The sequence below is a fragment of the Columba livia genome, chromosome 2, assembly GCF_036013475.1.
Source record: "Columba livia isolate bColLiv1 breed racing homer chromosome 2, bColLiv1.pat.W.v2, whole genome shotgun sequence".
In the NCBI taxonomy this organism is placed as follows: Eukaryota; Metazoa; Chordata; class Aves; order Columbiformes; family Columbidae; genus Columba; species Columba livia.
The window spans coordinates 22,373,844-22,396,129 of NC_088603.1; the positions used below are offsets into that span (position 1 = coordinate 22,373,844).

Here is a 22,286-nt window from a genome sequence, read left to right on the forward strand (position 1 = left end):
AAATGAGTTGAGAGACCCCCTTGTGTCTTGCATTACCTCTTAGATAACTGTGGAAGTTCGCTATTCAACATTAGGGAGCATGGAATTATCCAGTGGTGAGAACTAAGTCTCTGCTGGTGTTTGGGGAACCAAAACATCTGAGGGTAAATCTTTTGTGAAGTTAGATCTCTAAGTCTTTACAGATCTCCATGTGTTCCCTTTGTAGGCGAAGCAGATAAATAGACATGCCTATATTTTCAGCTATTTTAAAGGTATATGAAAAGCAGCTAAGACCCAGCAAAACTTGAGCACACACTAATCTTTAACACTCCAAAACTGTTCATACACATACTGCTATTTCCACACAGAGCAGACACCCACATTTTGAAGAGAGGTTATTGTATGCCTATTGATGTAACAAACAGACTTCACAAATACATGCAGCGCATATCATAGTGCATGTATTTTTAAACAAAGAAAGTATAAAATCAGATTTCTTTTGCATTCTCCTTTGGAATTCCTTGAATTGATCAATTCTGGTCTTATTAGCAGTAAATTTGATCTGCTTCAGTAGCTCCCATGTTGCAAATTCAATCTTACGAAATGTGTCATTTTTATACAATAAAGTCAGATTTTCATAACTGCACATATAACAACATATAAGAGGTGGGTATAAATCTGCAAGGTAGACAGGCTGAACTGGTGCAGCAGAGTTCCTAACTCATATATGCAAGTGCAGTTGTGCTGTTTTGGTCTGTAATATTTATATCAATAGTACATTCCATTCACGCTTTTCCTAAAATATTCTACTTTACAGATACAACAAACTAAATGAAAAGAAGAAAGAATTTCTGGAGAACATTGTGGTCTATGGAGATTCTTTCCTTTTATTGCCAGCATTTTCCTTCAGAAGCAACACAGCCACTTCCTTTAAAGTATATCACACTCTGCAAGAGTTCAAAGCAACCCAAAGGGCAATATTTTTTCACCCCTCTTACCTGAAAAATCTTGCCCAGTTCTGGAGAACTAAAGGTGTGAAAGCCTACCGGTTATCATCTGGTTTTATGATCACTAGTGCTGCTCTTGAGCTGTGTGAGAATGTGAAGCTCTATGGCTTCTGGCCTTTCTCAAAATCCATAGACAACATGCCAATCAGCCACCACTATTATGACAACCAGCTGCCTAAACCAGGTTTCCATGCAATGCCCAAAGAATACAACCAGATCCTTCAGCTTCATGGCAAAGGCATTTTGAAGTTGCAGTTTGGTAAATGTGAATCAGACTAAAAAGGTAGGTCACATTCTTACCACATAAAATGTCTTTATTTAAATGTGTCAAGGGAAAACTTGTTTTGTGATCAGTGTGGGTCTGTTCTTCCTTAGAGAGACATTTCTACCTTACACTTAATGCAAGTTATTTTCATAAATAAGTGAAAGGCTGGAGTTTTCTGAATAAATATACTGTATCACAGAGTTGAAAAATGTTTTCTAATTGTGAAGTTTAGATGGGGAGCATAGCTAAATACACACTGTCACCATAATTCACCGTCATTCAGTAGTATCTCCTTATCTCTGATATGTTTCTCTACCAAACTCTGTTTGGTTTGTTATCAATTCCCACGAACCAGCCTCTTTTGTGAATTGCTGTATTAAAGGCAGCCACATACTGTGATCCACAAGAGAAGACACCTAATCCTGACAGCCTTTCCTGATGTGTACAGAGGCCAAAATGAGGATGAAGGTTGCCCCACGAAGGAGCAGCGTGCATTTGTGCTTTTGTTCCCTCTTGCTGGGCAGAGCCGAGTTGGGAGCCATGTGCTCCCGCAGCCCTGGCTGCACAGCAGCCCGTGGGCAGCCGGGAGGACGCTGCCGCACACACAGCGGATCTGGCTGAGGATTTTACCTTCAGGCAGCTCAGAATCTGGGAGTTACAAATAGGGGATGAAGTGTCATTCCTTTTCCTGTCTTTTCTGTCACATACCCCTTGGATGTCTACCTTCTATGTATTGCCTTGGAGAAATGCAGCACAGAATCTGGCCTCTGACCTTGAACAGATTTACTGTGTACAGGTTACAGATGACTGAAAAGATTTGTCTGCATGTTTTCAATCTTGATTTGCCCCTTTGACAAAATAAGAGCTATTTGTATAAATAATTCTTTGTCTTTTAAGCTAACTCAGAAATTCCCCAGCTCACGATACTGTTGTCAGATTTGCTTTTCACAGAACTCTATTTCACCAGGGGCTTCAAGTGAATATAACAGTAAGTGAAATGCACGGTAGAACCACCATTGTATACAATATGCTTTAATTGGACTGATGTAATCTCAAGACTGTATTACTCAAGTTTAATAAACTAAAATAGCATCATCTTGTTCAAGCCAGAAATTTTCAGTTCAAAAGCTAAGGTCTTGTTTTCTGGCTAGGTTCTGAAATGTATTAGAAAAGATCTTTTGATGGTATTAGTATTTAGAAAACATGCTATCAAAGATACATTCATACTTGGTTCATTGTCAGAGGCTGCTAAATTTTGAACTAGCAGATTGCTAATACCAAGAAGGCACAATTTTATTCAGCTTCAGTTTATTTGAAGAAATAGAAAAATAAACTGCTTCCATATGTTATTAGATCAATGTAAAACATGAGAGAAGGGACCTAGAAGCCATCTAGTGAATCCATTCTCCTGCTCCGTGGCAGGAGATTACATAGGAGGAGGTGTATGTGTATGCAGTTTCATGTGGCTAGGGTTTGCTTTTTTTTGCTTGTAAAAACTTGCAGCAAATTTGAAAGGTTAAGAAATACATAATGTATTTTTCTTAGCGGCTAAGCTGTTTATACCCTGCAGTTTCCATTGTATTTATTCTTCCTATGATATAAATCGCAGGAGACATACCATGTAATTTTAATTGTAGTAACTACACCAGCTAAGAAAATGAAAGGCAGCTCTTAATGAATATTTAATCTAGAGAGGAGCAGAAAAAAGCCACAGAAAATGTTTAAGCATCTGTATGGTTTGATTAAACGCTGTCCACGCTTGACAGACTGAAAATCACTTCTGAGGCCAGATTGTCTAAATAAGCTGTAAGGAAAAAGCAGCCAGAATGGTAAGTTGTGCTGCTGTAATTTACACTTATATTTACAAAAGGAAAAGTTAGCCCTTTAAAACCAAAGAAATTAAATGCTTTCAGTTTGAGCTAGCATTCTGCTACTATTATCAACGATTAGAGATAATTGAAATTCTGTAATGAGTATATTTAACTGAAGATGACCTTTTCTAAAAATTGAACAATTTCCTTTCTGTGTTCAATTTGCTTTTTATGTTCTTCTCCCTGCTCCATGCATTTCCCTCTAAGTGGGCAGCTGAAGGTTCCTTACACGACTGGGTGCCCACTTCCCTCACATGTTACTGGGACACAAAAGTTTGCTGCTGTAAATAAGAAGTGCAAGAAGCTGCTCTGCTGCAACCAGCTGTATTGCAAGCAGGTAGCAGGTTCCAGAACAGTATAGGGAGAGCACAACTGTATCCCAATTAATCATTTTGGCAGTATTGCTCTTAAACACCATCCTTGTCATCGTAAATGTGATCTTTTCGTGTTGGATAGAGAGAATTGTCAGGTAGGAGAATCCTGCAGAGCTGATGCTGAACAATGTGGGAAACTTCATCTGCTTCAATATCTGCCTCTGCACCTTTATGATCGTGCTCAACAGACACGTGCATGTCTTTGCTAAAGTAGATGCCTACCTATCACAGATAGTGAAGTAGAAAATGAAACATCAGCAAAATCTTGAAATTTAATTGGAATAATGACCTTTAATATTTTGTATTGAATTACCAAATCATTTTTGCTATGGCCCTGCAGCTGAAGGAAGTCTTGTTTGTGCATCGATTTAACCTGATAAGCCTGAAGGGTATGTCATTAGCTTCAAGTAAACATAGGGTCAAGGAGGGGAAATGGCCTGATTCATATTTAAAAATAGACAGAAAAAAATGATTAGAAAAATTGTCAGATGATAAATTAATCAGACAGCAAAAATTTGATTGCCCAGAAGCCTGGTTTAAAATGCAAATTTTGTCTGACCAAGAATCCATCAGGTTTTCCGTTTGCTAGAAAGAGACAGCGGGGAGGCTGAGTATGTGTTGCTTTGACATACACCACAGTAACATTAAGAAACTGCTCAGAGGAGTTAGTCAACAGAAAAAAAATAGAAAGAAAGAATGAAAGAATGAAACTGAGACTCCTGGAGCCTGTGGAAGAGAATAGTGCTCAGTTGTCTGAGCAGAAGGACTGAAGGTGGAGAGGCTGAGCAGAGGTTAAGGAGTAAGAACTGCCGAACCTTCTGCTGACTGTGAGTGTATCTTACCTGGAAAGTAAAAATTGGGTCTGGACTTTGTAATTCCACGCAGGCGATGAAAAGCCACCTGTTTGTGCCAGAGGGAGAAGCAATGCAGCTCTCTGCTCCAGGTGGATCCAGCAGGGCAGGTCCTGTGAAGCAGGTGGCCACCTGCATCCTGGCTCGGGAGTTAACATCAAAGAGAGTAGTTTTGTTCCAAACTCTGTCAGCATGTGATCTTTTTTAATCTTGAAAGCTGCTACAATGCTACAATCCAAATAAGTGATAGATACTGTTATAAATAACCTATTTATAAGTATAGTTGTTATAAATAACGTATTTATAACAGTAGCATACCAACATGAGCTTAGATTCTGCAGAAACTTTTATGCTTGTGGTGTCTTGGTGTAACTAGAGAAATATGAACTACCCCACAATTAACTTTTAATTACCTTGAGAAAAATGGTACCACATTTTGAAAATAAGGATGCCTCTGGATTCCTGTCAGGGAGCCAGATTTCAGCCTATCCCTGACCTGGGCAAATATTATCCAGCATGAAATTATTATATGTATACAGCATTGAAAGAAAGGTCTTCTGCGTTAGTATCCATGCAGTGTAGCTTTTAAGTACACACCTCGCTCATGTGTTCAGCCACTAAGTAAGCTTAAGTGTTAATAATGTCAGTAATGAAACAATGAGAGAAAAGTTGCTTCTGAATTAGTTAAAACCCACCAGAACATAAAAATAGAGATTAAATCAAATTAGAATTTATGTTAGATTTCAAAGGGGTTGGTTTGTCCACAGCAGAACTAACCTGTTGAAAAAACAGAATCATTTCAATCTCTAGCTATTTCAAAATATGATTAGGATAATATAATTTAGAACATCTCTATACTCAGATTAGCAGTGGATGTGTCCCATGAAGTTACTGGTTAGACCCAGCCTTGGTCAGCTTGGGAAGCCTGAAGAGGGTGGTGCAGGTGGGGTGAGTGTGAGCAGTTCTGGGGTGTTCCAGGGAAGGCGTCCTCCTTCAGCAAGAGCAGCTGCTCCCACCGGGTCAGGAACTGGCAGCCCAGCTTACCCAGGAGAATTTTGTGGACCTGTGATGATGTGTAAGAACGTCACAGACTCCCAGTCTGAAATCAGGATAAAAAAGCAGCTGCAGAAGGTGAAGTGCATACACAGAGGACTAAGCTATTGTCTTATTTTGAATATAACAAGCAGTTTTCCTACTATACAAGAAATGCCAATAACATATTTTATTGTTTTAATTCCAGGGTGATGGTCCCAAGGAGACAGTTTGTGTGTATCTCAGCAGTTTGGTGTGGGATTTGATCTGATGTGGTTTTGTGAGCATTGAACTACATTATTACAATAGAGAAATATTTTATACTTGTGGAGAAAAGGAAGTGATTTTTCACACAGTGACTGCTACATTTTTTTTTAATTTCAAGTAAACATTTTTTTTAAAATACAAAATAACATTTATTTGGGAAATTCTGAAACTCCTGACTATTGGTTTAATTATAACAAAGCACCATCTCAGGTTGGTGGCAATATGTGACATTTATCATGTTTTTCTTCTTAAAGTGTCATTAAAATATTTTGCCATAAGTTCTCTGTTTTGTTAATGTCATGTAATACAGACAACAGTCTGTATGGTAGCTACATAAGCTGGCAGTGAACATTTTCAATTAAGAACTTGATACTGTAAGCACTAGCGTTTGTCTGTGTGAGAAGAGTGATGAGAAGAGCTACAGAGGAGTAATTAGTTCAGAGCCATGTCATTCCTAGTTTGTCCCAGGTGCACAGGTGAAAAAATCCCTCAGGTTAGAGATAGTCAAATGATTTATGGGCTTTTTTTTTTTTTTTGTGGGCAATAGATAATGCTGTGGATTTAATGGGATCACTCATGTGAATGATGTTAATTTTGTGAACAAGTGTTTGAAGGACCAGAGCTGTATAATTGTTTAGAAGCCCCTCTTCTTGCTTGTGTTCGTGTCCAAGGTGCAGTTCAGCTCCAGGTCAGGCCAATAAAGCAGGTTCCGGGCTGCAGTCCCCAGAGTGCTGGTAGGGCCTGACTTCGCTCACATTCGTGCAATCCCAGCTCTGTATCTCAGCTGGCATATAAGATGGACCATTCATTAGAAAGACAATAGGCACCAAACCTATTATTGTTTCTATTTCTTTTTTCACTGAGCATACCTCGTATCAATATGTGACTATAGACAAGGAAACTGCACTAAGCATTATTAGAAGAATGTTCCTTTAACAATCAGCCCCAAGCTCTTCTCCTGTACCAGGACATAACAGGAAAGAACCTAAAGTCACTTAATTTAAAACCCATGCAGTTCTTGTGCATTACGTTTCCATATGGTCCAGGAATACCTGCAGAGAAACATCCTACAACAAGAAAAAGTGAAATATCAGCCCAATGGAAAGAATCACATTAACATTTACAGGAGCTGCAACAAGCAGTTGTTACCCCAGCTATGGCTGCTTGTATGTTACTGCTAATACATTTTACTGCAGGGAAAGAAATTTAAAAAAAAAAAAGGCAAAAACCAAGCATACACACAAAACAAAACAAAAAATAAACCCAACAAAAATTTGTAATAACTACTTTCTGTTAAAAGAAGAGTTTCAGTTCCTCTTTTGAGAGTCTGTTAGTGATCAGTTCAAAGACAGGATGTCCTTTTACAGTCAGATGCCTTTGGGTATTTTGTTTACTAAAACTCCTTTTGCCACTGTAGCATTAAATCCCCAATCAACTGATTTAAAGAATATTCAATATTCCACGCATTGAGGATTATATCTGAAAAAAATCTCACTTAAATGAATTGAACCTTATAAAACAAGGTTCAAAAAAACTTTTAAACTGATACTTGATAAGAACATTTCTATATCGTTGTAATATCTGAAAGCTTACCTTGTAGCTGTTTTATAATCACATAAATAATCCTGGAAATATTAGAATCGATCATTCATGGTTTCAGGTCAGTTGGTTGAGACACCTTCAGCATCTCGGTCCATTTCCAAGGTAATGATATCAGAATCCAATACTACTCCTACCCAAGCAGATGTGTCCATGAATCCTGGCTGCATATTATCAGTAATAAAGTCAATTTCTGAAAGTAAGGTTTTTAAAAAATAGATAGTGCTTTGGGGCATTGAATGACACCACTAATACATGAGCAGACCTCTGAATATCAGTATGGCTTTTAACAGAAATAAAGACATCAGCATTGAGTCGATGGGCACATCTGCGTTATCAGCCGGTGACTGAAAGAGGCCAGCACAAGGGTTTGATTTACCATGGTCTGCTGTGGTTCCAACACCACAGATCTGTGTTTTGTCTTCTCCAGCAGTAGAATCTGTGCGGGTTTCTGGCCACAGGCGTCTGCTGCTTGTGTGTGGGGATCTGGCTGCGGCAAGACCCTGTGTCCACGTTACAAGTGTTCTGGATGATTGCCTACTGCAAGACTCTAGTCATAGATCCAAAGACAAATTTGCTCCCAAAAGAGCTCGTCCTGTGCCATAAATCCCTCACATAGACTGTCCCTGAGCATTCATAGCTGGAAGCTGTGCAATGTGATGTAGTTGTCCTGTGGGTGATGCAAACAGCCTACGTTGAGGAGAACCATGTCATATTTCATCCAGAGAGACAAAGACATACCTGTGTTCAGGCAAGGACTATAACTTATTCCAGTCTAGTGTAGTGCAATGAGATGATCTTGGCTGTGTAGCAGCTACGTGGTTTGACTTGGAAGAATTCATATATTTTAGAGATGGAGAGGATCTTGCGTTGTATTCAGAACAATTGCAAGTGCTTTGTGTGTGCTGAGAGATGATACAAAGGGTACCATTCATTGCTCAGATTAAATTCAGTGAACTGCTCAGCACGAGTGAAGTAGAAAAACCTGGTTGTGTGTAAGTAGATGCAGAGAGGAGAAAATAAAACTTATTTGCAGTGGAGAAGCAACTTTTTTCAAAAGTGTTTGGTAGCTAGACACACCATAAAGTGCTGAAGTTACTGCGTATCTGGACTATTTCTGTGCAGCTATGTTATTGGTAAACTGAAAGGTTATTGGAATACATTTCAAGAGACATTTAGCCAAAAAGAAGAAACCTATTCTAGTTTCTTTGATGAAAAGAGGTCTTAGCTGAAGGAGCGTGATGTAGCACTCACAAATGAAAGCAAACGGAAAGCTCTGTGACATGGACAGACACTTTGTAGCATTTTTTCAGCAAGGTTTGAACTTGCCATCAGCCCAAAGACCAGGTCCTCTGTGCTCTCAAAGCTCTCAGTGATTTGTATAGAGCACAGGGCTGACAAGAAATGTGCGGAGGAATTGTTAACCTTTCCTACCCTTTCCTACAAATACTCCTTAACTCATAGAATGAAAATGTGCTCTATTAGACTTCAGGTTAAGAATCTATTTTTAATGTAGCTTTCTCTGGCCTTGGTGCAGACATGAAGTTATTATGAGACGTTAGTTGGATTCACTTCTCTCCATGTGAGCACAGACCTTGTACGCAACTTTATTATCATTGCTGCTGCTGCTGTGTGCTTGGCGGCTGGGTTGTGTTAATTTGTGCCCAGGCTGGGCAAGTTAATATAATAGTGGTGTTTCTGCGTGACAGGGTATGGTTAGATGGATCAAGACTCGCTGAAGTACACTCACTGCAACAAAGGATGTTTTCTCGAGTAGCCAAATATATTATTTCTCATTTTTCTACATCTGTGCCAGGTTAATGATGAATAAATGGATTTTGCACCTGGTTGTGAATGTTTATAAGACTTCTGCAGCACTGAGCCAAGTGCAGCTTTGATTAAGGATTCTTGACCAAAGTTTAAGAAAGGCCTTTCAGTTTCTCTACTTCACATAAGGAATAATGAATTTTAGGGTTTGTGGGCCTCCAGTGCTGTCACATGCTATGGAGTGAATATTGAGATTAAATAGTTTTCTAAAGATAGAAACACTGACAACGTGCTAATAGTTCCACTGTACCGCTGCAAAGGCTGACAGTGTCCTTGCACACGACTGCTTCACAGCGGCTTTAGATTAAGGCCTGCTTGGCTGCTTTTATTTCTTTTTCTCCTCTGAATCTTTAATGTTGCATCTTCCTTTAGGATCCAGTGCTGCCTCGAGCTGGTTATTTCTCTTCCCCCTGTGTGGTGTTATGTGGGCCTGTTTAGTGTCTGTTGGGGGGTTTGTGTGGCTATGAATCAAATGTTGCTGTGCTTGCAGCAGAGTAAAACACACTTTAAATGGTTGGGTTTTTATCTCAAGGAAGGTAGCATGGTGGGATATTTGCATTGCGTAACCAGAGGTGCTAAATTTGAGCTGTAGCTCTGCAGTGACTTAAGCTGTAATGGCTGGCTATGCAGTCCGTTCCTCATTCTTGCACTCCAACCTTTCCTTCGTGCCATCTCTGGCTCCTGTCTGGTCCTACACGAGCTGTTTTGACACACTGAGCTGGCAAAAACCTGGTGTGGCAACAGAACAAGAAAATTGGTTCATGCCGACAGAGCCTGGGAAATTTCAGAGTCAAAGCAAAGGAGAAGGTGAGACCCTGCAGGTGGGACCACAGGGCACGACGGGGGCCGTTTGTTATCTGATGACTGCTGGGCAGGCCCAGAGGTCCCTGAAGCCTCGGGCAAGTCCAGAGGGTGACAGCTCTGGGGGACTCCCTGGTCAGAAGGGAGAGATGGGCTCCTGCAAGGGGGGATCACAGCACGGTGGCTGCTCTGGTGGGCAGGAGCCCAGCTCTCCCTGCAGTGACAGAGGACACTTAGGGGCTATAGGTACCTACACTGGGTGATTATTGTCCCCCCATTTCTTTCCCTTCACAGTCACTTGAACAAGCTGTTCACCACCAGCAGGTTCAGAAATGATGACAGTAAAAAAATACCTTTGACTGTAAATACTGTTTCTCAGGTCACTGATAGTGAACTTGCATAAATTTGCTCATTATTCAGCATGCCTGCGCTTTCAGTCTCTGCTAATCCGAGAATCAAAAACAGCATCTGGAGAGAAGAGAGCTGTGCAAGGTCTGGCAGTTTGGAGACCAGTTAATCTCACTTTGATTCTCTTTCCTTTGTACAGTAGTGAGATGTCTGACATATTGCCACGCTTGAGTCAAGATGAAATTCTCCGTCCTGTGTGATTTAGGAAAAGAAACTAAATGTTCTAGTTGACCTAGCATCTTCTGTGGGCTCCCCAAATTACTAGCAAAATATTCCTGTTGTTATATATTATTTTATTTTATCCAGTATAGGTGTCTGGATTGGTTAATTGGTCTGAGTTAACTGATCACTTAGACCTTGACCCTGCACAGGCTCTGTGGTAGAGCTACAGCCTGGACGTGACAATCTACGTTTAAAAAATGTTTGACCTGGAGATCTTTCCTGTTTTGTCACTTGCTCTCAGGTGACAAATCTGTGGAATGAGATCATGACCATCTATGCAGTAACTCCTGCAGGGGCTCTCAGGTCCGCAAACCACACATCCACTTGTGTACAGGAGTCTGCATGAGATCAAGCCCAAGGAATATTCTGTGAAGTACTTTATTCTGAAACAGCTTTGTTTCAACAGCTGATAACCACTTGTTGCGTGGTCTGAAACAGTAGACTTCTTATACATGTGCTTGTTAGTTGAACATACCTTAGTTTGAAGTATATTCACAGCCAAGTAATATTCATTGTGTGGTGCTTCATCAGCTCATCTCTTTCATCTCTAGGTCTTGTAGCTGAGAACAGCAACAAAAGGATGTGTATTTACAATCTAAAGCCTGGCTTTCTTGATTTTGAGTTCTGTCGTTTTATGCAGGAGCATCATCCTTTTCTGAATTTCTGGACAGCCAAGTTTCAAAGGCTGCTGAGATTTCAGGGTACTCAGGAGAAATAATTTGGGCCTTTCAGCTGTCGAGCACAACGAGTGGGCAGATTTATGTTTATTAAGCTTTGCTCCAGATTTTCATGACGTTCATTTTATTTCTTAATTGGCTCTAAATTATCATGATGGTCAAGCAGAGCATGAAATGATCTGCAGCATGCCACTAAACAAAGGAGCTATTGCTGTTACTTAGCGGTCTCCTTTCATAAAGTTGCATTTGAGAATACCTGCCTATTTGGGGAACACTGCCTCTCCAGGGGAGTGTCTCCAGGTTACTGGGTTACTGTGCACTGGTCCAGCTGGGCTAGCATCCTGTCAGTGTGCTCTCCATGTCAAGTAAATGCAAGCAGTACAAGAGCTAAACCAAATGGCAGTGCGTCAGCTTGGGTTTGCCATAGACCAAGGAGTTCCACACAGTAACTAAATTTATTGCTGTGATGTGTGGCCATTTACTGAGCTCACACCCTTCTCTGTCTGAGCAATAACTGCCTGTCAGTGGCAGGTGTTGGCATATACCGGCTTAAGGACGAAAACAGTCCGGCTGTGCTTCTTTATTGCAAGTACCAGAACTACTAGAATTTTTTTTTTATCCCCTGAGGTTAAATACGAGGAGTGGTATCCTTACATTGCCATCAGATAAACAGTCAAATCTGTCTTTTGCTAAACCCTGATGTAGCTTCGGCAATACAGTGTGAGACATGGGTGGTTGTTGCTGCACCTGGTACTGTTGTGTCTTGTCTTTTTTTCATCCCACTTTTCTCTAGTGAGGGAGAAAACTCAAGACAATTGTATGATGGTAGTATTTGACAATTCCACCATGAATTCATGGTATCATGGCAAGAGGCCATCAGAATGAATCATGCTAATGGTTGTGACAGGACAGTCAGTCTACAACAAGATTGCTGGGTTTAAATTCCTCACTATTCACTTTAGTCCTTGACAAGAGGAGATTCTTCACAGCAAGTCTGTAGTTCAGCAGCTGCCAGGCTTCTCAGCTCTTGGCTCAGCTGTCGGGTGATTCCCTGAAAACACCTCCTCCTTGGGGTATTTATTGTGAGTGCTTATGGTACAAACCCATTATTAAATTCTTGTGAAACTGAAGTGTAATAGCTGAAATTTCTGCATATTTTATATGCATATTTTATATAGTAGCTTCATATGTATTTTTTGTGTTAATATTCTTAGTATTATTTCGGTATCTAATTAAAATTATTTAAAATATTAATTACATTTTATGCTACCAGAGTAAACTGTGGGGGAAGTTACATAATGTCACCTAAAAAAACAGTGGTACAACCCAAAATCATTTTTAAGAGTATCTGATTTCTAGGTGGTTATTTTCATTAGTTGTTTGGACATTTGCTTCTGAGATTTACCTTTCTAAGATGGCTCTAAGAGTCTACCTCTGCTTCTGATTTAGGTCGAGAGCTACAAGTGAGAAGATAGGTGTATTGAGAGGTTCTGCACAGGGCTGCTCCTAAGGGATGGCAAATACATGATTTTTTCTTTTCAGAGACTGTTCCATGTGTCAAAATGTAATGTCATCAAGTTTCCATGATAGCCTTTGCCCAGAGGTTTCATTGTCTCTTAAGATGTGTTATGTTTGCCTTCATTTTGGTTCCTTTCTTTTCAATGCAATTGTCCAAGCAGAGCTTACCTCCCCTCGGAGCTGGTATAGTTGTGCTCCCCCACATGCGCCAAGCTCTGTGTGAAGCTGCTAGTGTAGGCTCTGCTGCTGCTGTTTCCAAAAAAGGTTCCTTCAAATTCTCTCAACACTGAACTTCTGTGTGTTTTCAGATGTGAATTTGATATTGTCTGAGTAGAACGTGTGCAGCGTAACATAGAAGTGTCTCTGCGCAGGATTTAGGAGGAGGCACAGAAAGCCCCTCAACCATGTGTGCGCTTTTATTACAGAAAAACAAGATGAAGTTGTATTGTTGAGTCATCTGTTATGGCTGATTTAATTTGTACTTTGTTTTCCTGTTTGAAGTGCCTAATGATTTTTTGTCAAGGAGGCAATGGTTTCACTGTTATAATGCATACTTAGAATTCTGCAGTTGTTACCTGTTCTGTAATAGAATATTTTTGCAGTTTCTGTTTGGAAATAAAGACCTATTAGGCATAATTGTGATTTTTTTTCATTTTTGTATTCTTGAGACTTAACAATCAAAAATATGTTTTCTGAGGCACAACAGTGTAAAAAATGCATTAGTGTGATTCCTCTGCATCAGTGCTAGCAACTCTCAGTAGAAATATGGGCAGTTGCTTAAAATTGTACAAGGAAAAAGGCAGGCTCTGCTTAAAATTGGGTACAGGGGTTTGGGCATTGGGGCATGTATAAATATGTACTCCTTAAATAATACCTTCATGTCATTTCAGTCTTTTCCATTACTGTATGGTAACACAATTAACCATCTTTTATTGCTTCTAATGACTCAACTTATTTTAAAAATTATTTATTGATGAAAAATCAAACAAGAAAAGGAACCAAACGAGACAAAAATTGTTGCATTTTTTCACTAAAAATATGTACTAAACTTGAAAACTACCTCTAAAAATCACGGAACACTTTGAAAACAGTGATTACCTGGAAATACTAAAACTACTGATGCAAAAATTTTTCATACAAAATCCTGACCGTGAGTATATGTCTCATAAATGTGCACCTAGGAGCCGTCTAGATACGTTTCAGTGGCTTTTTGATGTTGTTTTTTTCCTTAGTAAGGTTTTGGTTGTGAGACATGTACAGAGATGGTTGTAGTAAACAAATTTCAAACAGATGAAGTTCAGAGAAAGCATTTTCACTCAAAGCATTTGCTTTTTACTTTTGGACAGAAGAAGGCCATGTAGCTTCTGCCTTGCTTATTGACCCTTCTCCAAATAGAAGCTGTCTGGTCAAATCAGGTCAGATAGGAACATGCAGCTGTTTTGTGCTGTGGACTATTATCCTTTAGGGCCCTCTAGGGACTGACCTTCAACTGGCAAATGTTAGTGTAGCCAGAACAGAGGATTAGAATTGGAAGTTGTTATTTGGCCTCAGAGACCACCAAGTGGCTTCTGCCCAAACATGAAGATCTGGCTCTTTGCAGCCTCTCTCCTTCCCTTAGCACATCATCTTTCATATATGATCAAAACCAAAGGGTTTCTTCTGTTTGCTGTGCTAGCAGATGGAATTGTCTATATGAGTGATGCAGATGCATATGTGTCTTCATAATTTGAGTGATTCCTAAAGCAGAAGTGTGATTCCTACAGTGGAAAGAAAGCACCTTAGAATGAGCTTAGCCGTCTCAAATATTTAGCTGCTTAGTCCTGGTACAGAATAAGCAAGTGCTGCCCCAGACACAGCATCGCCTCTTCCTCATCACCCGCTTAGAAGGGAAGCAGTCTGCAAAAAGCTGTCTGGGCAAGAGGAGAGTGGGAGGGAAGTGGTTCTGCACTGAGGTTGTGCCTGTCAAGTGAGAGTAGTGCTTCTGGATCGCACCAAGTGCAAACTTCCGACGGGCAGAGCATCTCCCATGAAGCTGGCACACGTGGTCCCTGCTGCTAGAAGGGATGAAGAAGGAATTTTCCCAGGAGCAACAAGATTGTCCAAGACCAGGTTAGGTTTTCCTCATTCCTCAAAATATTGTTAGGCAACATTAGAAGATGTTGCAAAACAAGGGGACTGGGTTAGTCCAGGAGAAGAGAATGGCCAAAGATTAGTCCACAAGTTGAAAGCCATGCCAGTGGGCTAGTGAAGCTGGGGTCATGGCCACATCACACCCAGATGCTGGAAAAATACACATACAGGCTGAGGAAGACCGTTGGCATTTTAAAAAAGAGGGGGGATCGCCTCTTTCTCAACGATCCCAGTGTGCCCATGTCCTGGTATCTGAATGTGCCTGGATTTTGAGATAACGTGTAAGTTTTAACTTACCTCTTCCATCCTCTATCAAGTGCCTATGTTGTCCTCACTCTGCAGCCAGAACCAATTAATAGTGAATAGGAGTGTTAAGACTTTGTGGCCTGTGCACACTGATAGATGGAACCATCTGGTTAATGGTGATAGCATAATGAAAGCATTAGCTCTTAAGTATATAAATGCAGAAGAAACTCTTTTATCATGTAAGTGAAAAAAAGAGAGAGCTCACTGAGGACTGAATTCAAGCTGCTGTCTGTTTTCTACAGCACAGGGAAGCAAAGCTGAATTAGTCCAGGGGCTCATGTCCTGCCACTGTCCTTGGAGGAAGAAATACTGGATGTGCTGGGAAAAAGACAGAAGTATTAAAAACAGAATAACTTTCATCTTCTAAATTTATCAGGCATTTTGAGAGACTTTTAGGGCAAAAATAATCTGACGGAATTCTAAGCGCAGTGCTGCTTGTGTAAATCCAAACCTGCAGGGGCATTAGTTCTTTGTGTTTAGCTTTTAATCTCCTTTATAAGGAAGCAAACTACTCTTGTACTATGTGTGGGCTTTTAACAGAGTAAAAACACTCAATAATGGTCCCTCAGCTCGAATTGTCCCTCTGAATCTGATAGTTTGCCATGAACAACATGTGTTGTGAAAGACCTGTTGTGAGCCCGGGCAGGACCCCCCGGTGGTGGCTGCAGCCCCGGGCCCTCCTGCTCTCCAGCAGAACACGGGCACAGGTCCTGCCCGCCACCGGCCCTCCCAGACCCCTCAGCACCTGTGTGCCATGGACCTGCCAGAAAGGTGGGAATGATGGGTCTGCATCACCTGTGGGAGAGGAAGGAGTTGAGCTGGGTGGCATGCTGCCCCAGCAAATGTCCTGAAGCTGGATTGTGAGAGGACCACAAGGACTCTTACCCTAGCTGGATTTTAGATGAGTGGTTCTACTTTCCAAAATACAGGGTTGTTACAGTCTTGGGAAAGGTCTCAAAGCTAGTTCCAGGTAAGACAATGTTCTCTGAGGGATTGGAATTGAAGTGTAAGAGACAAAATATAAGACACTCTGGGTATGTTTGTATATGGTACATCATGGAGAAATGTTATGAAGGAAGGACGAGGGGAGTGCAGTCATTAAGTGGCAGAGGCAGTGACCTGAATTGGGAGATTATAGTACTCTGGCACTGAATACACTGTTCTGCATCAAATGCTAGCATAAAATAACTTCCTTTCAAAAGCCAGATTTGTTGAGATACTGGATGGCCAGAGTTGGGGGCAGATCTAGCAGCTGTGACACAGGCCTACTGGTGTCCTTGGGCAACTCACCTTGCTGTAAAGCTGAGCTTGGTGGCAGAAGGAAATAGCCTGAGATTCATCTCAACAACCAAAGTCTCCAGTTCAAGGTGTGACTTGTATGCTGAGCTCCATGGTCCATAAGCACAGGTGACTACTTCATATAGAAATTTCTACGTCATGGACACCTACACTTACTAGATCAGTCCCATCATTCCTGTCCTACCCTTTTTCTGTCTGCACTGAATGTTTTTTAACAGTGCCTTATCATAGAGCTCTGAACTCCATTTGCCTTATTCAGTCTGCTTTAATATGGATAATAATTTCCAGGATGAAATATCTTTTCCTGAATATATTTAACATCTTTCAGAGGAGTCTAAAATAGAAATTCTAAGAACATTAACTTAGAGCACTTTTCAAGTTCATCTTACTTTTAGTCCATTAAAGTGAAGTGACAACTGAGGTGTGACGTGAAGTAATTATACTGATTGTGTTGTATGTGCTCTGCAGGAGTTGAGTGATTTGCTGAGGATATTAATTTCAAAAGCCAGACAGCAAGAGATCAGCTGAGCTGGAAGATCACTGCAAAGTGACCTCAGACCCGGGGAAAAGAAAAAGAGGAGCGGAGAGTGTGGCCCAGGGCAGGAGTTTGGTGCTATACAGTCTAGCAGTGAACTGAAGTAGATGCATTTTGACACCAAAGATGGTCTCCACATGACAGAATGCAGGTGTAGAAATCAAAACTCATCATTGTAGGTTCCCTTTATGCTCTATGGAAAGAAGTGGAGCATAATTCATCTGGTTTATTTTAAGCATCTATGTTAGGATGTGATAAACCATGCCCTAGGCTCCCTGGTGTATAAAGGGAGTGTAGGGTGACCAGCTTGACCATGATGTTTGTAGTTCAATGCACCACCCTAAGAGACTACAGTGTTGGTGAACAACAGGTACAAGCCCAGACTGAGCTGCCACCTGCCTTATTCATACCAAGTCATGTGCTTGTCTCTGGCTTGGTCATTACACCCATGGCATTAGACTTTGTGACCAGGGCAATAGTAGCTAAGCAGCAGACTGTATAACACTTAGAGACAGCATATAATGTGATCAGGTTGATAAGGATTCTCTGAAAGTATCTGCTGTACCTTTGCGAATAACAAACATGGTGAACTTAAGTTCTTTGATCTCTAAACCAATTTTCACGATCACAAGAAGTTAATCAGAATGTAAAAGTCGTTTTTCTCTATGAAATGTTCACTATTGAAATCAGTATTGGATTTGTGTACTCGAACTGTTGTACAGCTCTGACTAGATACATTAAAAGTAGTTTAATCCTATTGTACTTTGGCTTTAGCTTAGTTCGGCAATCTAGCAGTGCAAGTAAAACTGCTTTCAGTTAGGCATTTTCACTGGTTGGTTAAACTCATTAGCAAGACACAATGTAACTGTGAGTCTGAGGGACTTTGGGAGCCATGGGCTAGATATTCCTGAAGGAACCAAAAACTGGAGATAGGTAATAGCCAGTTCTCTGTGTAATACAACATTAATGAAGAGGATGTCATGAAGCTGGACTGGGCAGCATGTTCCTTGAACCCGGTTTCCCGTGCTCAGAGGTAAGCAGCAGCAAAAGCACGATCATGTACTAACAGAGACCTCCACACTCAGTCCATTATTCATGGCTTCATGTGCCATTTGCCAGAAAATGTGCCAAACTACTTTAGTTTGACTGGAGTTATTATTTGGCCAAGTAACAATGTTTTGGCACATCCAAACCAAAACAAAAGTCAGGAATCATCATGATCATCACTGTCACTGGCTCAAACTTCATGGCAAAACACAGGCAGGCTCTTTCTCCCATCCACCACAGCGCTGCTATGGCTCCACTGACAACAGAGAGCCAGCTGGAGCAGGAGGTTTAGGTTTTTGACAGTTACAGGAAAGGATCAGCTTGCTCACTAGTTAAGGTTGTATCCTTGCCTGGCACCTTTAGCTGCATCACTGCTGCAGCACAGGCACCATCCGCAGGTCTTTTGTGACAGTGAGAAGGGATGCTAACCAATTTGTGGCTATCAGGAATCTTTTCTCCCTTTCCTTTCCACACACATGTTAATGAGGCAAGACTTTGCAGTTCAGAGGGAAGGGCACCTTTGTAGGGATCTTTTCTTGTTAGTCTCCATGTATTGAGAGTGGTGGGCAGTGCCTTGATTTCTCTATGGCCTCTATTACTCCATCTTCAAAATTGGGACAGCAATGCTTGGTCCTCTCCCAGTAGTGTTATGGGGTAAATCCACTACATATTGAGACCCACTTACGTTCTGTACTGTGGAGACCATGTGTGAACTGCAGACAGACAGCTTTTCCCCTCTCCAAAACCTGCATTTATGTCTTGTTGCTGTTCCGCACCTTGGTCTCTGCTTGTTTGGCCATGACATAAAGCACAACTGAATAGTTTAGATGTATAGTACCATTACTATGAAACTTAAATTACAAAGAGAGAAAACAAATCAAAAGACTAAGGAGAGAATTTAACATTTTTGATCAGCCTTTCTCCTGTACTTTACTATTTAATTTAAACCAGAGCTGTTGCTTTCTTTCTGTAGTAATCACCGATCTCCAAGAACTGAAAATACACTTGCAAAGCTGATAAATGAGAATCTATTTGCAAAGATACTTATTTATGTGCCTGGCACTTCAGGGTGTTTAAAGGGTAATCTCAAACTGTGAGCTCTGCACTGTGTAAATTTAGAAGCAATTTTTCTAAATGTCAAGTATTTATTACATGAAAAAAATTTGGAGTGTGGAGCAGGTCTCCAGTGATATATAGTGCATTTGGGGAAGGGATTCTTGGTTGAACAGAAATAATATTTGAGAGATTAAAAGCAAATCCTCTATTTGAAATTGCTTTATGTACATGGAAAGGAGATTGAACAAAGGTAGAAAGCCAGCCCAGTATTTTCCTTTGTCTCATATATAAAATAGTGGTTTTCTAAACCTTTTATAGCCAAGCCTATACCAATCTGTCTTTTCTGCATCCTGTGCCATTTGTATCACCTCTGCTCATATTGCTGCTGCCTCCTTCTCACCCCCTGAACAGCTCCAGCAGGCTCCATTCAGACCGCAGGCAAATAAACCCTGCAGGATTTATTCATGTAGGCTCTTGCCCACATAATACCTTACCTTAATGTCAACATTTCTCAAAGTGCAAAGTAGTAAAGTGCAACTCTCCAGCTGGAGGCTGGTGATACAGAATAGAAGGGACTCTGCTCTGTTTGGAGAAGCCCATGATGCCTGTCATTTTTGCTTGGAAATACCAGCGTGGAAGCTGCAGCAATGCGAGAGCCATCGTGAGCAAGGGAAGGACACAAGAAGTCTTGCATGATTCAAACCAGAAAGTTTTTTCAGGCTGGTGGGTGCACAGAAGCTGAAGGACTTCCCACATTCAGACCTTGCTGTTGGTTTTGGTAGTCTGTAGTCCATCGTGTTACACAAGATTAATCCCCAGCACTTGGTGGACTATTTCATCTCCTTTTGGGAACATTCTCAGACTTATCACAGTCACACAGTTTCTTGATCACTTTCCTTATCATGCTGTCATTGGTGAGGCTCTCCAATGCCTTCCTTTTGTTACGCTGCCTTGTGCTGGCTTTTCAGTTAGTGCCCACCTTACTCACCTCCCTTTGAAGACTGACTTCATGCCCGAACTACTAATATTCTGTAAGAGCAAAAAGCTAATGTAGTTGGTTCTTTGTGTTCAGTCTAGGAATGAAAGTAAGATGTTTTCCATTAGTAGCTCTGTAAATGTTTCCTTTTTTCTCTTATATGTGTTTTTCTCTCCAGATAAAGCCTTATGTTCTCATTTTACACTGCATTTAGTGCATATTCTGGAGCTGCCATATTACTCTTGACTGCCGTTCTGTCTGCAGATGTCTGTGATGTTTCTGAAGGAGCTAAGGAGAGCCCTGCAGTCCCTGGATGAAGTGATGCAGACTGAGTTACACATATCCTGCCTCCGTGCTCTACTGAGCACAACGCTCCTCACTCCCACCACTGAGGAAGGCAGCGGCACCAGGAGCTGGGATGTGCCAGGCTAGGCTCCAAACTCGCCATCCCTGCATGGTCCACATCACTGGTCCCTACAAAGTGATGCAACCTCCTGCAGAGACCCACTTATGAGGGGACTACAAATGGGATCTTCGTATGTTGTAGGCAGGGCCTATGACTACATAGTCAGTGACCAGAGAGATCCTCGTCCAGTCCTTCAGGGGCTTGTCAAGCAGGAAGGACATCTGAGGACTATGGCTACATTACATTGGCTGAGTATGACGCAGTCGTGTGTGGCATCAGGATACCCATCTGAATTACAGCTGGTGCTGCTCTCCTGGAGTTCAAAGTACGTGAAGGTGTAAATGAGGGTCTCAGTCTTCATTCGCATGAAGCCAGAGTTCCCATGTGCCCTTGGTGAGGTGAGTGCCAGGCAGCCAAGGGGCAGCAGGAGGGAGGTTCTGCTCTTCTGCTGCCTCCTCTGCTCATCTGAAGCCTCATGAGAGGTCTTGTCTCAGAAGTGGAGGACAGGGCAGGACCCTTTGCAGTATCCCCACAAATTTTAGTGTTGGGCTCTTCTGCAGAGAAGGGGTCTGCTTGCCTTTATACAGAACTTCAGGCTTCTGTGGGGAGAGGAGGGAAACTGAGGGTTTGAAGGAAGGGCCAAGGGCCCCAGAAATCAAAAAGCAAGAATGACAGCATGCAACTTCAATAATACTTGTATTTGCTCATTTGAAAAATGAAAAGGCAGGACAAAATAAAAGGACATTAACACAACAAAGGTAACAAGGAATGGTGGCTCTAACAAATCCAAAACAAAACATTTGAGATCCTGCATGGAGACATTAATATAAGGCCCCTTCACATTATCCCCACACATCTCCCTCCCAACCCCAGCGGCTGCTGCCCGCATGGTCCCACTGCTGCTGGTGTAGCAGTGCAAGGACTACAGACAGCTCTTCCAATGATCCTTCCTCAGTACACAGCACTGCTGAAGCCACACCTGGAGCTCTGTGTCTATTTCTGGACTCCCCAGGACAAGAAAGACACAGACATACTGGAGAAAGTCCCATGAAAGACACTAAGATGATGAAGGGACTGGAGCATCTCCCATATGAGCAAAGGCTGAGAGAGCTGGGACTGTTCAGCCTGGAGAAGAGAAGGCTCAGGTGGGATCTTATCAATGTATAACCCACTTTTAGGGAGGGTGAAAAGAAGGCAGAGCCAGGCTCACCTCAGTGCTGCCCAGTGACAGGACCAAAGGCCATGGGCATGCACTGAAGCACAGGAGGTTCCCTCCAAACATCATTAAACACATTTTCACTGTGAGGATGACTGAGCACTGCCACAGGCTGCACAGGAAGGTTATGGAATCCTTGATTCTTGGAGACATTTGAAAGCTATCTGAACATGGTCCTTGGCAACTTGCTCAAGGTGCCCCTGGTTGAGCAGAGGGCTAGACCATATGACTCCAGACGTCCCTGCCAACCTCAATCACTCTGTGATTCTATGCTGGGGCTGGGCCAAGGCCTGGCCAAGATGTCAGGCCCAAGGTGCGGGTCAAGATCAGGCCCAGTGAGTGCAACTGGGGTCAGACACAGGCTGTAGTTCCCTGGGTCCTCCTTGCCTTTCTTGAAGATAGGAGTGACAATTGCTTTCCTCCAGTTAGGTGCTTTTCAGGCACCTAACGCAGGCACCATGATCATTCGACAGTAATTGAGGGTGGCCTCACACTGACATCAAACAGCTCCCTCAGCACGCATGAGTGCATCCCACCAGACCCCATGGCATTATACCTGTCCAATTTGCCTAAGTATTCTCTGACCTGATCCTATTCCACCGAGGGTATAGCTTTAT

General features: G+C 41.7%; 1 protein-coding gene across 9 annotated transcripts in view; it reads left to right on the forward strand.

Annotated features, from left to right (window-relative positions):
- The window catches only part of ST8SIA6 (ST8 alpha-N-acetyl-neuraminide alpha-2,8-sialyltransferase 6), a 73,477-nt gene extending 53,144 nt beyond the window's left edge, over positions 1-20,333 (forward strand). For 3 of the 9 annotated variants that reach the window (XM_065050899.1, XM_065050898.1, XM_065050892.1), the window contains one exon: positions 797-13,334. In XM_065050899.1, coding sequence (XP_064906971.1) covers positions 797-1,265 — 469 coding nt within the window. In that variant the 3' untranslated portion in view covers positions 1,266-13,334. Of the gene's footprint in view, positions 1-796; positions 13,335-20,311 lie in introns of those variants that run through there. The other 6 variants (XM_065050901.1, XM_065050893.1, XM_065050897.1 and 3 more) reach the window with 5 other exon arrangements.
- Positions 20,334-22,286: the final 1,953 nt, after the last annotated feature.